This window comes from Aythya marila, assembly GCF_965140915.1.
Source record: "Aythya marila genome assembly, chromosome: 2".
In the NCBI taxonomy this organism is placed as follows: domain Eukaryota; kingdom Metazoa; phylum Chordata; class Aves; order Anseriformes; family Anatidae; genus Aythya; species Aythya marila.
In genome coordinates this window covers 144,081,329-144,098,357 of record NC_139043.1, presented here as the reverse complement: position 1 = coordinate 144,098,357, position 17,029 = coordinate 144,081,329, and the positions used below count along the sequence as shown (strand labels likewise).

Here is a 17,029-nt window from a genome sequence, read left to right as displayed (position 1 = left end):
CTCATGCTCTTGCCATTTCCAATTCTGAACTCAGGTTTTCAGCGACATTGTTAATATACCGCAGTACAACTTAGGGAAAAAAAAAAACAACCTCTACCTCTCTACATTACCATCAAGGCAGAAGAGTTGCAATTAACCCAGTGAATCAAAGTTTTCCATAATTAATATTCATATTGCTTGAAATGTTTCTTCTTCTACCTTTTGAAAAATAGTTTTTTGGAAAAGATATGAGAAAACTTACTCAAGTCCATGATAATGGCACCCAGCTGCTTTTTCAAAAGGCAAGCCTCTAAGTTTCCGAGGAGTAAGCTCTGGTGTCAAAAGGAATGCATTTTCACTGAAAGGAAAGAAGCATAGATTTATTTTAAATAGTTGTAGTCAGGATAAAGTATGCTTTACAGAAGTCAAAAACAAATGCCTTGACATGGGAAGACCAAAACAGCATGTCCTGTAGCTCATGAAGGCCCTGAGACAGAGCATCATTGGGAAATTAAATCTTTATTGAAATAAGAATTTCTGCTCAACTAATTACTATCTACCGAGCTGTTATTATTACAGAACCTCTTTGATGTTTCAACCAGTTTAGAGGTCACTGCTCCAAATAATTTATTGATAAAACCAGGCAACTATCACATTTCACAACAGGGCACCTGAACAAACAGAGGAACCAGTAGCTCCCATTTCTCAATCCAGTGCTATAATCAGCAAATTCCTTTATTTGAGCTTCAAGTTGTTGTCTCTCCTAACAGTCACCTTTCCCATGCTTCACATGAATGTGTTTGAAAGTATTTCAATGGAACAAGCTGTAACAAGATGGAGAGAACTCACTGCCAGATCCTAGCACATGCTGAAAAGTCACATCCCAATTAACTCTGAAGTAGGGAGGAAATGAAGACAAAAGATGCAGCAGTATCTGGAACCTATATATTGATTCAGGTTTTGTCATTCTCATAGATTGTCTCTACACAATTACCACTGGAAAAGTTATCTGGGAAAAACATCCATGAAACCCAGGTTGGTGAATCTAGGAAGATGACTATTTAAAAAGACTATCAGCCAGAACTCCAACCTGTATTTTAAGCTCAGATATGGAAAACAAACTCCTTTAATTCAACGGTCTCTCTCTCAAAAAAGAAAACAAAAAAACAAAAACAAAACAAAACAAAAAAAAAAACACTTGTGTTTGTCTATAAAATTTTGTGCCTGTTTGAGACACTGTGTTCAAACATTTACTATTGCAAAGCTGCTGGTTATTCAAGAGAATCTAGCCAGAGAGCCTGCTAGGAGGTTGGGCAGCTCAAAGTAGAGTTCTGCTGGACACAACAGTAATGGCAACATGATATGTCAAAGGGAACTGTCCACTATCTTCCAGCCAACAATCTCATTATGGATTTTCACAGGTTTTCTGTTGTTGTTTGTTTTTTTGAACCAAGCAAAACACATACACAGAGTATAAGTCACTGCCAGACCCTATAGCCTTCATGTAAAAACATGTAGTTTATTTTTTATCTAATATCTTGATTTTGGCTTTTTACTTCCCTCAGATCTTTAAGATCTCTTGAACTATTAAGCAAGCGATTTGTGTTACAGTAAAGAACTTCAAAGCAAAGTTTTTCTAATCATCCTTTCTTCTGATAATTGACAGAAATCCAAGCAAATTGGGCCCAAGCCTCTCAAATTCAGACTTCACTTAGCTATGGCTCAAAGCAAGTCATTCAAAACAATCAAAATATTCTACACAGTAAATCTTCTCTGGGGGTTTTTGAAAAATCAAGGATTAAAAAGCATTTTTGTAGTGAACAAATTATTAACTTCTTTCCCACACTGCTAAATGGAATGAAAATATTTAATATTATAGACAAAATCCTAAATCATTTGCACTCATTAACTAACAGCTCTGTAGGAAACTTATCCTTCACTGCTTATTTTCTACCTTACTTGAGTTATCTGCCCAGAACACCTTTTAGTTTCAAAACTTCAGTAAGTACTTTTTAACAGAAGTCTCCGAAGTCCTACAGAACTTGCCCTTCTCCCTAGCCCTCTTAATTTATTACATATAATGAGTTTTATAAAAAAAACTGTAGGGGCTGTACAATAATTCCATTAGACATTCCAGTATTCAACATTAAGAAGGTCAACAAATAACTCCGGTGACTGCAAACATCTTCTGCTTATCTAGCAGTTTTTTGACACACCGCATGAATAATACAGGCTCTGACTCTACAGACACCATCTGACTGTTGTGTAGGTTGGCCTTACTCTAACAGATGTTTAAACTCTGAAAATTATTCCTTTAAGTAATACCAATCTCGCTGCTGAAAAGGGAGTGGTCAATGCAGTAATACCAGCAAACACACTAAGAATGAATTCTCACCAAGCAGAGCAGACAAGCTTCCTGTCAGAAGCACCTCAGCACTTAAGAATATTGATAGGAATGCTGGGCCAGCATGACAAGAGACACACATAGCTAAATAGGTTCAGCTACTGTACTTTTAAAATTTTTATTAATATTCTTCCTACTTAATATCCTTCTCACTAAATGAAGGAAATCACACCAATGAAACTGAGGTTCTGCTGTGCTAGAAATACTCTTTTGGAAACGGATGTGTGGTGGCAGTAGTTTGTAGAATAGCCATGGCAAAGTCTGGTGCCACACTTTTGCACATCAGGCATTTGTGTTTTTTTTTTTTTTTTTTATTTAAATGCATACAACCAACATCATCATCTCTGGCCATTTCAGACTCAAAGTAATAAATAAATAGCAAGACTAACCATAGCAGTTGATTGCACTGGCAGGCACGTGATGCAAGATGTTGCAAGTTACAAACCCAAATTTTGATTCTGTTATTTGGTCATTACTCCCATTCTCCTACATCACTCCTGAATATGGTCTTCAGTGGTTTTAATATGCTGAAATCATACCGTTTGGGAATCTGTAGTGGCTGAAGATCACCAACTGGCAGCCCTTCTGGTGTGAAGTACTTCAGTAATTCTTTAGCATCGAGCAATGTCAGCGACTCCCGCTGGCTATCTTTATGCCCCAGCAGTTGTTCAGATGAATGTGCAAACACAGAAGCCCTGGAGGAAGAAAAAAAAGTAAATACTAATCTAAGAAAATAGTGTTTTTGTTTTGTTTTGTTTTTCCCCAGTTATTTTGTCCTTTAAAAAAAAAAAAAAAAAAAAGTAATTTCTTCAAGTTTTTATAACTTGAAGTACAACATGGGAAGCATGTTATTCATCCCCTTTTTCCATTTATGGATTCTAAGATAAAAAATGAGTTTCCATAAAACAGAAACTTATAACACACACCAAAGGAACCATAAAGACACTACTGCATATAACTTTCCACTCTCTTTTTTCAAGTCCTCAACCAAGTTCAGCAAAGTTCTCTCTTTTCTACTGCTAAGCCACATGTTTAAGACAAGTTAGTGAGAAGGAAGAAAATTACCTGTTTGAGAAACAAAAGCCAAAATTTAACAACAACAACAACAAAAGCTATGATAAAGCACAGATCTAATTTGTGATATACAGGACTCTAACCTAGGCCACGGACATCTATGGTATTTAAGACAGGAATAGGGTGGAAATTACTGAAAAAAAGTAGTTGGACATCTGAGTCTAAAGCTCATTACGTTGCATTAAGTGACACAGAAGTCTACAGGTTTCATTTACATAGCCAAGGGAAAATATATATATTTATATATATAAATTTAAAATTATATGAGACCTGATATTACTCTTGACTATTTAGGAAATATGAGATTAGAACCACATTGTACATGCTGATAAAAACTGTTTTACAATCTTTACTATTTATTTATACTGCTGTGTTTGCTGGGAGAAAAAAAGCCTTTGTATGTTTTTCTTGTACGGCTGAAGCCTAGAGGTATCATTTTGATAACTCAGCTTTGGAACTATGCTACTTGTAACTAACTTTCAGCTGTGTTTTGTCAATGAAAATAAAAAGCAATACTACTACAAATACCAAGAAATTACCCCAAAACAAACTTGGAAATTGACAGTGTAAAGAAACTTAGTTTTATCCTTAAACAAAGTTTCCACTGAAAGATTGTCTATGTATTTGAAAACAGTTTACAAAATAGCCTTCAACATACATGGTTCATTTAGAGTGATATTCAACGCGCATTACAGAGAAAGTCTCCAGTATTTAATTAGTACCTCATTTTCTGCTTGATTTTTTCAAAGTTTTCCAAATTCTGAAGAACATGCCTTTCTGGCCAGTCCAATGGATTCAACTCCATTAAATCAGATTCTGCAAGAAAACACCCACCATAAAAGGAAAACCATTACAGTTTGCTCATAAGAATCAGGATGCAATTTGTCTCCAAATGTAATTTATACCATCAACCGCAGAAATTCTAGATTTGTGGCTCTCAAGACTGTTTTTTTCTGCCCAGCAGCCTTGTCACCAGCTATGATCCTACAACTATGCACATAAACTTTACAGGATCTAACTCTACAAAAATGAGACAGAGAGGAACTGGTCATACAAAAAAAAAAAAAAAAAAAAAAAAAGACAAAATACCAACATTTTCCTTGAAATACAGGAGAGTCAAAAAAGAAAAGATGCATACTTTCTTAAGATATTTAAACACCTGTACCAGAATGTGGGTAACCCGTAACAGGACTAAATAATAATGGCATAAAGAAAATCAGCTTTGTGCTATGGTCAGAAGTATTTTCTGAATATTTTTTTGGTCAAGAAAAAGAAAGGAAATAGTTCACACAAGGGTAATTTTAGTTTGAAAAAAAAGCCTTGAAGGCTATTTTAGTTCTCATTCCCTTCCCCACCCCCTTCTTCTAAGACTTTCATTCTTCTGATAAAAAAAAATTGAAAGCAGGTTTGAAAACACATCAGAGATCTTTTTAAAGAATGATACGTACCAGAAGTCACAGTATATGGCTTAGTTTTATTGGCAACCTTCTGTCGAACAGGTTTAGGAAGACTAGTGTCGCACAGGTCCAAAAAACATTTTCTTGTAAGTTCTGACAAGTTTTTGAGCTCACCAGCTGAAATAACTGGAGGTTGCTTGGTCAATTCCTTTCTCTCTATAAAAGCAAAAAGGAAGAAAGGAAAGCTGCTGCATTTGTTCAGTAACAAAGAGTAACTGTTGCCTGCTTAAAACAAATAAATGAAAAAAAACATTTACTTGACATTAACAACATTGTTTCCTTTAGCAAGGTGCAGATGGTTTGTTCCATAGACAAGTCGAATTGCTGAAACTACATGTGAATCACCCTTTTAAAGGTCTTAACTTCTGTATATGTGTATTTCTCAGTACCCAGTTCTGAATCCTACAGAGATAAACATCTGGATTTGCTGATCTTAAATATGAAAAACTCCAGCCTGCAGAGCCTCCTACAGGAGGCTCACACCCACCGTATAGCTATTTGTACTGCTGTCACAGGAGTGTGGCTCCTGTGACAAACTGATTGCTTTTTCCAGGCTCTTTGGTCAGAATGTTAAGAGTCAGGTCATTCTGATATGATTTAGGATGACTACCAAATGCCAGCTGCTGCTATCCTGTCTTCATTCTAATGGAAACGGGTGACCCACCCATTACAAACTAAAACATAAGCTCTGAGGCAGCCCCAAGCTCAGGGTTATAGTATAAAGGAAACCTAGAATGACTGAGGGGGGCATGGTGGGAGCAGACAATAAGCACAAATCTTATTTTCCTTAAGCTGGTGTTCTGTTAATGATAACACAATTAGGTTATCTTCATAACATGCCATTTTCAACAATCTCTTAGATTTTTTTTTTTGTTTTAATTGCATTTCTGAGTAATGGCTTTAGATGGAAAAAGTCAGGACATTCAAATTACTTCTCTGCAAAGTCATGAAAATCAACAAAAGATGACCTTTTGGTTGGGTTTATCATGATCCATCATTCATAATAATAACAAATCCCCAGTACATTCTTCCCCTCTGTTAGTCAAGACTTTTGCAAGAAAGAATAAATCAACAACAACAAAACCCGTAATAATCATTTTTGTAAAAAGGCACATCCAGCAGTAAGGTTTTTTTTGTGGAAGAGAAAGCATTAAAAAAAAGCATAGAAAACCACAGAATTATTTTGAAATATTTAACGACCACAGAATTATTCTGAAACTATGCTCAAACTTTTGGAGTATCAGTGTAACAAAGACCCAGTAAATGAAAATAAAGTTCAGCTTTCTCTTTTCCCCAATATTTAAAAGGCATTATCTGACACACAATCATAGATATGCTGAAAAAAGTTTCTTTAAAGCTTCATTTTTTCTTCACAAACTGATCAGCTTACCTCAGTTTTGTAAGGAGAGCTATCACATTCAATTTGAAAGAGACTTTTTTTTTTAAATACTTGTTTGAGAACTTTCAGTGCACTCTCCATTACTTACTTAGATAATCCTTCAATGCAGATGCTTGGAGACAAGACAGTTTCTTCTCCCTCTGTACAATCTGCTTTCCACAAAAATGTGGCAGAGACTCAATAAAGTCAGCAATAGGTAAGCCTGTGCAGATTAGGAGAAATCTATTATTAAGAGTGTCTCATAAGACTTTGGAGACACCAGGTCATTACCTCTCAAGAAAGTTTGCAGGAGGACACAAACACACCAGCTATACACATTTCATAATCCAGAGAAATAACTAGATTTTCAAATACATCAAGTTTTATAGAAAAAGAAAATTCAATTAAGACACTATGAAGATAACTTGAAATATTTGATTGAGCATCGGTTTTGAATTTCTGTACAAAACCAATGTAATGATAATACAGTTAACATGACTGACACTTTTAAGGAAGGTAAAAAGATCATCAGCTGATATTAGGAAACAGAAATTTTCTCCCACCATATAACCAAGGACTTGCAGTCTTCTGACATAGTATTAAAGAGATTTTAATTAGGACAAATAGTAAGCAGTCATATCACATACTGATTTATTTCAATAATAAGGATGTAAGAGGATACAGGTTATTGTGTTCTTTTCTTTGTCAGTTACTGAGAGCAAATGCATGAATTTGCAGAGCTTTCTTATAATACTAACAGGACAGCTACTCGAAGATAACTATTCACGTACTTGTTCTTATCTAGTGGAGCTTCTGATCATCTGCTAGCTCATATCCTAATCACTCTGTGGTAATACCTGCCAATTATCTGAAGACACGCTCACAAAACTCAGCTTGTCTGCTTGCTTTGTAGCTTTTATTTTATATCAATGAAGTAGGTTTGTCAATAGATAATCGATTAGATTTTAGGCGCGGGCTGGTCAGTCTTTACACCAACAATGCATACCTTTTAAGCTTAAAGGTTTTGTATATTTGATTGCCATTCATATTACCTTGACTTCCCTGTACAATAAACATTTACACTGCTGCAACCACTGACAGTTATGAGAAATGATTGAGTACAACTTTAAGCAGTTGATTTACAAAATACAGTAATAATAAATTTTGTGAATAAATGCATCTTACTATTTTTCTGAATCAATTTGAAAAAATATTTCTGAAAGAATACAGGTATATTCATCAAAATGTAATGTCTTCTTCCTTTTAAGGCACATTGGAATGAATAAAGGGAACATATATATTTCAGTAGCATTTGGCTGTCTTCAGGCTCTCTTAAATAATTAAATACTTACTTGACTCTGTTTCTTCTGTGTTTGTCTTTAGCTTTCCATTTACTGCAGCAAGAGTGGCCATACCATTGATTTGAGTAGCGGAATGAATCAAGGTTGCTTTACATCCTCCAGAGCCATTGCCTTGTACCAAGAAATAATATCGGCAAGATTCTCCTTTCAGTTCAATTTCTGGAACTTAAAAAATAATTTAAATTAAATTAAAAGAAAAAAAAAGAAACACAACCAGGACATAAGATGCCTTCTTACAGGTGTTCCACAGTTTAAAACAAGCCATAACACCTCATCAAAATTCTTTAGCTTGCTCTCTTTTGTGAGAAATTTCACTAACTAAATCTCTCCAAGCTTTTTAGAAGACACACTAAGCATGGACTATACTTACCTTTAAAAAAAAATAATGTTTTTTTTGGGGGGGACAGAATGCAAATTAAACAAGCTACAGAAGCAGAGATGAGTTAGATTACATTGCTGGCTTTAAGCACATTACCTGCATGGAACTTCTTTAAATGCAACATAGGCCAGCTTCCTACGGGAGGCTACAAAGTACATCTGGCAACTGAAACCATCAACCAAAATAAGGTTTTTAACAGAGCTTAACAAAAGGCAACTCCCCTGCAAAGACACGTTTCTACTACGGAACAACGTGGTGTTGGGCAAACAGCGTGCCATGTACGCAATGACAGAGTAGAGTAAAATGTGCATTTCTGCATATGCAGATTGAAATGACAGTACACGTTCTCTGGGAGAAGTCATACATCTGTAGAAGAAAGGAAATAATGTACACCTTCTTCCCAAAACAGTTACTCATTTGTAAGTTTCACCCACTGCTTTACATTTGTGTATAGACTGGATGAAAAATAAACACATTTTATTTTTATACACAGGCATACACTAATTAGTTTTTAAAATAAATTCATGTAGGACTTGACAACATTAAAAGGATGCTTTTGTGATCTTTTGATGAAAAAAATGATGGCACATTAGTAATGTAGAGATTGAAAGAATGGAAACTTCTCAGTGTACTAAGTTTTAAAGTTCAAAACAAATTCCTAAAATATCTGCAGTACTGTCTCAACAAATAACTAAAGAAGAGGTTGAAGCTTATTCTTATACATTTCTGTTAACAACAAATGTAATTTGCTACAATAGCAAATTCCACTATGTAAGCTGGAGAGGGAATGGAAGAGAGAAGTCCCTCTACCAGAATATATAAGTCATGGGAAGAAAAGAAAAACAAAAAAAAGAACTTCACGATAGTCTTGTTCTTCACTCCCCTAGTCATTTAAATATTTCTCTTTCCAGTTTGTCTTGGCATCTGAAAAGCTGATTCCTCATGGGAAAGTTGTTTTTTATTCCTCATTTTAATCTTAATGGATATTTGAGAACTAAAAACATGAAGAATTACACCTCCCACAGATTGGAAAGATTACTGTTCACAAATCCTTAATATAGTCAGATTAGTGGCAACCACTAGAAAAGAGTTTTCAACTTACCAAATGAATATGTTTAAATGTCCACGTTTTTCCTCCTACTTAAAATTTTGTTCTAGAAGCTTAATGTGCAGAGATTAGTTTGATCTATAAACTACCAGCACCCAATCCATAGAATTTAATTCCTTGCTTTATTATTCTGCTCTTCCTAATTCCTCTCAATTTGTTTCCTGTCCCCAAACCTCCAAGAAAATCAGCCTTTTCCAGCCATCCACATCTATTTGTTGCAAATTCTACCTTTGGTTGCCAATAGAAGAGGTCACAGCTCCTTGGAAAATGTGAATTATGTATTAGAAGACCACAAAAGCACGTAAGAAGGCAGAATGCTACAACTTATCCTGTCTTAGATAAGTACTTTAAGCATTGGGCTATCACCAAGCTTCTTTTCAGCCTGATGAACCTAAATCACTACTTGTACAATGTCTCCACTTGCAGGGCAGCATGCAGTAGATTCTCACCTAAAATACTGGATGATTAAGAAACTCCATCCAACCTTGATCTGCACTGATTCTATTCTCTCACTTCCTGAATGAAATTTCTAACCACTAGCATGTTGTGTAATAGGAGTTGGCTTCCCTCATTATACCCCACTGAGGAAGAAGCAGCCTCAGATTCTCAAAGCACTATATTAGACACATTGGGTCTCAGGTTGAATGGAGGCATCCAGCCTTTCCTGATGTTCTGTATTTTCCCTGGAAGAGACTGAAATTAAATGCAGGTACACTTAAGAACCTCTGGAACTGAGATGAGAAGCACTTAAATGAAGTGCATTGGATTTCCACCTGCAGAAGCACCATCTGTGCCCACAGGTTGTACAATCACCTCAGAAAAAGCATGTGGAAGCAGGATCTTAACTGATGGATGAGACACAGAGATGGTTTAAAGGAAATGCATTGATTCCCTACAGCTCACCACAATGTTATTTTCAATTTTCCTCTGCAACTGGTCTGCATAGGCCAACACACATTCACCAAAAATTTTTGGGCAAAGATCACAATCACGGACTTAATTTCATTGAAGGAAACAAAGGAAACCCAACTTTATAGAATATATACATTTTAAACGCATATACACATAAAATATACTTGTAGCTGTCTTTATTTCACTCACCAGTAATGTTCTTAGGTTTCCTAGCCATATATTCCTTCCATTTCTTTGTACTCAGCTGGGCAGGGGATGGGATCACTATACTGCTTACATTACACGGCAATGCAAATAAAGCTCCCACCTAAATAATGACAGCAAATATAAGACAAGCAATATTACTGAAGCCTACTTCATATTTCATTTTGAGCCACTAATTTGGCACTGCTTCAATTGTACTTCAATTAAAAGGGAAGCCTGTTTATTAAATGCTTCTTTTATTCACGTCAATGGAGATGGAATACCATCTGACACGTAAGCTGTAAAAACTGCTTGTTTTTGCTCCAATTGAGAGAAAACAAACTGTTGAATCACTTATTTTATATATAAAAATGCTATTTATGACATTTGTATCAGTATTTTCACATTGCAAGCAGTTTTGATTAGCACAGATTTATTTTATAAACATTACAAAACTTTCTTTACATTGTTATAAGCATTCAGGAAGAACATTTTAAAACTAGTATTGTAGCTATGAATAATACTCTAATATCTGGAAGAAAAAGGTAGGCTTGTAAATGTTTCAAGAGTTCTTATACAAAATGAGAGTAGAAATGCAGAATGCACATACAAAATGAGAAATCTTCCTATTTCAGTCTGCTTTTTTCATTTTATAAGCTGCGTGAAGAACTGTCTTTTGCTAAAGAGCAATTGAATTATTATAATATGGAAATATCTGTCATAGTATGAATAAAACTAACAACATATTTTGGAAGATTGGAACTTCGCCGAGGTAAAGAGAAACCATTCAATGGACTTACAAATTGTCAGGACCTGTACAGCACGTACTTTTAAGTTATTTGCTTTTAGTATACTGAAAGAGCCCACTTAGAGACAAGGTATTAATATATTATTTCTGTATCTTTTACGAGTAATACATAAGTCTTTGTTTTCCTGCTAAACTTACATAAAACAAAACTTTACCTTCCCAGATAGAGAAGAAATCTGATCTAAAAGCAATGCGGATGTCTTCTTGACATTCTTTCTTGACAGGCTCCTTGAACAGAATAGGTTAAGGAAGGAAGCTTACCTTCAAAAGAACTGTATGCATTTGTATTTTACAAACCATGTTACCATCTTACTTCAAGTAAGGACTGTAAAAGTCTAATATTTAATACTTAGTACCACAAAATATATTAAGCTCACCCTTCCAGACAAAACAGTACACTTGGAGATGCTTGAAATATATGATGAAATATACTAGTGACACCTCTCATATAAGCAGACATTAACAAATAGTTGTATTTGTTTTCCAGTACAAAAAAGACAGGGATCTCCTGGAAAGAGTCTAGAGGGCAACAAAGATGATATGGGGGCCTCAATCATTTCCCCTATGAGGAAAGGCTGAGAGACCTGGGTCTGGTCAGCCTTGAGAAAAGAAGACTGAGAGGGGATCTTATCAATGTTTACAAATATCTTAAGTGTGGGAGATGAAAGGATTTGGCCAACCTTTTCAGTGGTTTGTGGGGACAAGACAAGGGGCAATGGCCACAAAATGGAGCACAGGAAGCTCCGCACCAACATGCAAAAGAACTTCTTCACAGTGAGGGTGATGGAGCACTGGGACAGGCTGCCCAGGGAGGTTGTGGAGTCTCCTTCTCTGGAGATATTCAAGGCCCGTCTGGACACCTACCTGGACAATCTGCTCCAGGGAGCCTGCTTTGGGTTGGACCTGCTGATCTCTTGAGGTCCCTTCCAACCCCTACAATTCTGTGATATATTCAAGTTATATATTGGCAGGGTCATACAAGCTAAGCTACTATTGTAACATCAAGACTAGTACCTGAAGTTTTAAACCAATATGAATACAGTTTGAAATCCCTGCAGTATACACAACTCAAACCAAAATTCCTCTGCCATACCTCGCCTCAGATTCTGCAGATTCTGCTTAGGTTTTTTTTAAACTTACACACCAATAAATATTTCTGTTCTTCCCCACAAGTAGCATATCCATCAATAGACAAATTATATGTGCAATAATATAAAAACAAAAGCTGGTTATTGTTTGTGTACTTTACATTTCAACATAAAGAAATCCACTTATGAAGACACAATATATGACTATTTCAGCAGGCTGGTATGAAATGAATCCTTGCTACTCCTCATGTGTTGTTTAGATAGATAGTGATTGTATTCTTTTTGCTATAAACCATTATCATTAGTAGGTTAGAACCTTTAAAAAAAAAAAAAAAAAGGATACAGCTCAAATTCCAGATCTGATACAAAAAAGGACGGTAGTTCAGAGAGGACAACCATCTGCAGAAATTCTAACGCAGGACCATAGTAATGGAAAACCTGAAAAGAGATCAAATACAGAATCTGTAACAGTATACGTGACATGATCTCAGTAAAACTTCCTCATATGTTTTGCTGGACGTATGTCTTACAGGTACATCTGAAAAACACGTAAAGAAATAAAAAGAGAAATAGTTCACAATACCATGCTAAATAATTATATAAAAACAGGGAAGGTATTTAATTCTGCTTAATAATACTTGCTTCTTAGAATTCCAACCCTGTGCATCACACAGGTTGTTACTCTTACCCAAATTCAAAGAAAAACAAAATCTACCAGGACCAGTTAAATGCAATCCCAAATGCGCATATTTTAACAGTGAAAATAATAGTCTGTTAACTGATGTCAGTTTCCATAAACAAGAATTTTTGTTTTCATCAACAAATGCAGAGTTCCCATTATATTTCTACTTCCAGGGGAAAACATGAAGCAGTAACAGTAGTTTCCAAAAATCATGTAGTTCCAAAATGAAATTCCAAAGTTTAAATAAATACAGAATTCAAATATTAATTACATATTTTAAGCATTAAGATTGAAAAAAGTTTAAATTTCTACTTTAAAGTAATTTTGGTATCACATTACTTACGAGCAAACGTATTTTTAAGGACCCATTTTATGAGCACGTGTTAACAAAAGAAGTATTCCTCAACCTTATGTAATCCTTACTTTCATGTTTAATTTTCAGTTACTAATTTTCTCAGGAAGGTAAATCAAATGAATTCTGGTGGCACAAAGAGCCATCAAGAATAAGACATACCTCTGGCAAAGCATCAGTATTCCTATATTGCTGCTCTTTTTCAAGAGCAAAGCAAGAATTTAAATGTGAAGTGCTGAATGGCTTTACTGAAGTGCTCTTCATACAAAATTCTGGAAACCTGACTTCTGATGCAAACTGAAAAAGACAATAAAATTTAGCCAGTTACTTATATTATTAAACAACTACTATTAGATTTCTTTTCACCATAACTGCAAAATTAGGTAAAAAAAAAAAAAAAAAAGGATTTAGGTAACCAACTACTATATCCAAAACCTCAACACTAGAAGTGTAAACAACGTCTTTCAGAATCACAAGCCTTCTGCTTTTGCAGAAACACTAGATATGTTCTTTCAACAATGACTTATGGAGCTATATGATAATGATTTGTGATAGAAACAAAAAATAAAAATAAGATCTAATTTTATACCTAATTTTAAATCTAATAACAAGAAGTTCTAAGGCAAATATTTCAGACGAGAATGCCTGAAGTTCACATTTAGATGCCTTAATATCATTTATCCTTTTACCAAGCAAAAAAGCATATTTTTCCTCCCACTACTCAGATACATTGAACCAAGTATTTACAAACGTAATCTCTTTGAATTAAATTTGCAAAACCAAATTTGAATTAACATATAAAATGCAGTGTACTACACATGCTTTAAATGATATAACAAAGATGCTTTAAAAAAAGTTTTTTTCACCTTTCTTTCCCATATCTGAATCTTTCCCCTCCAGAGTTCTTTGAAATCAATAATATTCATGACATTATCTGAAGATACAAAGTCTGCCGATAGGTAGTCTGCAATCTTTTGCCAGCTATTGGAAAAAAAAAAAAAAAAAAAAAAAAAAGAATTAATCTTTCTGAATTCAGCATTACATATTATCATGCAGTGCAATTTGATGGAATCCTGGTTCAGACTATAAGTGAATTGTTCGTATCCTCCATGAACGTGGCAGCAAAGAACTTTGTCAGACAACTAAAACCTCTTGCAATGGCAAGCTGTAGGCATGACAGAGTAAGGCTGGCTGCCAGAAGCTGAAGCAGAGTTAGGTCGCCATCACTGGGGCTAGTACTGGTCCATCTAGGTGGTTTTTAGTTAGCCTTATAAGTAAAGAGGTGCCTGCAGTATAATTATTAGCCAAATGCTGAGAGAAGGAGGGAGAGAAAATAGCCAGCATCCATAAGTCCCCTTAGCTTTATCTTTTGTGAGAAATGTCAGCACCAGCAACATAGCAGGAAAAGAAAGTACAATTTTTCATCAGAGAAACCGAACGCTCAAATAACCTCATTTTACATAAAAGGCAGCAGGAAAAAAAAAAAGTTCAGTCAAAAGCTGGCTGCACAGAAAGACATCTCTGAGCACTGAGGTGAAGCATTTATGGAAGTCACTGCAATCACTTTATCTTCCTCCATATATATTAGAAAGCACTGTGTGGGTGGTATACTACTGATTCTTACCAAGAACCAAGCATTCAATTGTTTCATTTAATCAATTTTGTTAATTTAAGATTAAGCTCTACCACATAATCTGCGAAGCAGACTCAAATCTTTTGGGTGGAAGAAAAAAAGGTGCACAAGGCCTTGCCAAGTTATTAAACACCCACACAATGCTTTACTGCACAGGAGAAAGCAAAAACAACCGTGGTTTATATCAGACACATCATGGCCTACTTCTATCAATCAGGAGAGGACAGTAAGAGATAAACTTCTATGTGACTTAATTTCAAGTTAAATAGTTTTGGGGTTAAAGCTCTTCAGAAGCATATAGGAAGTAATTGAACATTTATATATCATTTTTCAAGAAGAGACATGCCAGGAACCATTTTTTTTTTCCTCCATTAAATGTAATGATGAAGGTTACTATTTTTAAAGTCAGATCAGCGGATTTACATACTTGGTTTCACAAAAATTGGAAAACTACAACCAATGCAAGTTAATGCATAGCACAGTACATCAAACCTTCAAAACAGGGTACACACACTAAAGATGTTAGTGATGTAAAGGAAAGTGACAGACATTTTATTTTCTGCTCTCATCAGAGCAGGTACTTCAGAAGGCTTGGGTTTTATGCCTGCCTCTGCTGTTAGGACATGCATTTACAATAAATCAGCATGGGCAATTCCTCTCCTCAAACAATAATAGAAGACAAATCTATGTATTTGCAAAGAATATATGTGAAGTACTAAATACGTTTCAGTGTTTTCTTTTAAAATACCCAAACACAAAACAAGAGTGACCTTGTTTGTAGACCTAAAATGAACAGCATACCCTTTAGAGTCATTTGCTGCAATGGTGATTTGCGCAGAGTGCCATTCTTTCAGGTGTTTCAGGGCACCAATAGCAGGTAAGCAGTCTTTTAACTTGGGTGCATCTCGCTCTACTGCCTGTAGTATCACATCAACCATTGCTCTTCCTGTAAAAACAGTTATTTATAACTTAAAGTACCATTATTCAGTAAACGATTCAGTCATTAGAAGATAGAAAAATAATGATTATCATTGACTGAAATGAAATGGGTTTAAAGATCAACTTCAAATACTTTTGGCAATATTTAAAACACTTTTCACACATTTTAGCTCATCTTTGTTCCTCCTGAATTAACACAAAATAAAATTAAATATTTTGCTATTCACTCACAGCAGTTCCTTCTTTCCGTTCTTACTGAAAACTGTACTGATTGCAGTCCTGTCTCCAGTACAGTTGTGCTGTTTACCTCCTTTCAACACTTCTAAATAGCTTATTTCTCATTCTTTCCACGTTCAGTTTCTTTGCTATTCTAACTCAACTACTGCAACATTATTTAACCCAAACACAAAAGGTGATACCCACCTCCAGTTTACAAAATCTGAATCTAATGTTTCTCATCTATTTTCCTTCACAACTTCTTGGCTCTCACCTGCTAACAATCAGCTGTAACATCTACACTTTCAATTTTATTTTATTGCTTTAGATAAAAAACTTCTGATGGTTGCCTGTTGAATTTTGCTTATTGTCTATTACTACTTTAGTGCCATTTCATATGGAAAAAAACATTACATAAATAACTACCTTAATCACGATTGAAATGCAGTCTTCCAAAAAAAAGAATCAGCAAACTACTTCCTAAACTGATCTGCAAGGCCAATCACGCTCAAGTTCCTTAAGCTACTTGCAAAATCTGCAAACAAGTTAATTCAACCAAACTAATATCCTCTGTTTTTTCTTATGTGTGTGTGGTTTTTTTTGTTTTGTTTTTCCATTTGACTACGACTTTACCAGCTGAGTTTTTAGACAAACAACTAACAAGATAAATTCCAAATTAGATTGCTCTTTTAAGAAAGGTTACCTGGGGCAGGCAGCTTGTCAGCTAACTGATGCAGGCTTTCTGCAGCTTCATCATAAATGCTGAAAATGAAGAACAACATAGTTGGAAACTAAATATAAACAGTCATTTAGAAAGAAGTTAAAAGTAACAAATGCTAACTGATGTAAATAACTTATCTTTAAAATTCAGCACAGACTTAATACTAGGCAATGAACTATACTTATCTCCCCTTTTACTGAGGCAGAAATAAATTCAAAACAATCTGCAGTAAAATTTGAAGTAGGATTTCAGACAGCCTGCTTTCCCTTAGCAAGACAAAACTATCAGATGTTAGAATAATTGTTCTGTTATTCTATAAAAATCATCTGTAGCTAAAAAGAAACAACAATTAAAG

The 17,029-nt window shown here is 35.0% G+C and overlaps 1 protein-coding gene across 1 annotated transcript in view; it reads right to left on the bottom strand.

Moving 5' to 3' along the window:
• MTBP (MDM2 binding protein) overlaps positions 1–17,029 on the bottom strand; it is a 30,902-nt gene that overhangs the window by 11,267 nt on the left and 2,606 nt on the right. Inside the window, exons 5-17 of the mRNA XM_082753151.1 lie at positions 16,657–16,715; positions 15,600–15,744; positions 14,032–14,146; positions 13,328–13,462; positions 12,475–12,569; positions 11,199–11,271; positions 10,242–10,359; positions 7,645–7,818; positions 6,402–6,515; positions 4,906–5,070; positions 4,180–4,273; positions 2,923–3,078; positions 242–337 (exon numbers count right to left, since the gene is read on the bottom strand). Of these exons, the coding sequence (XP_082609277.1) occupies positions 242–337; positions 2,923–3,078; positions 4,180–4,273; positions 4,906–5,070; positions 6,402–6,515; positions 7,645–7,818; positions 10,242–10,359; positions 11,199–11,271; positions 12,475–12,569; positions 13,328–13,462; positions 14,032–14,146; positions 15,600–15,744; positions 16,657–16,715 (1,539 nt within the window). The remainder of the gene's footprint in view (positions 1–241; positions 338–2,922; positions 3,079–4,179; positions 4,274–4,905; positions 5,071–6,401; positions 6,516–7,644; positions 7,819–10,241; positions 10,360–11,198; positions 11,272–12,474; positions 12,570–13,327; positions 13,463–14,031; positions 14,147–15,599; positions 15,745–16,656; positions 16,716–17,029) is intronic.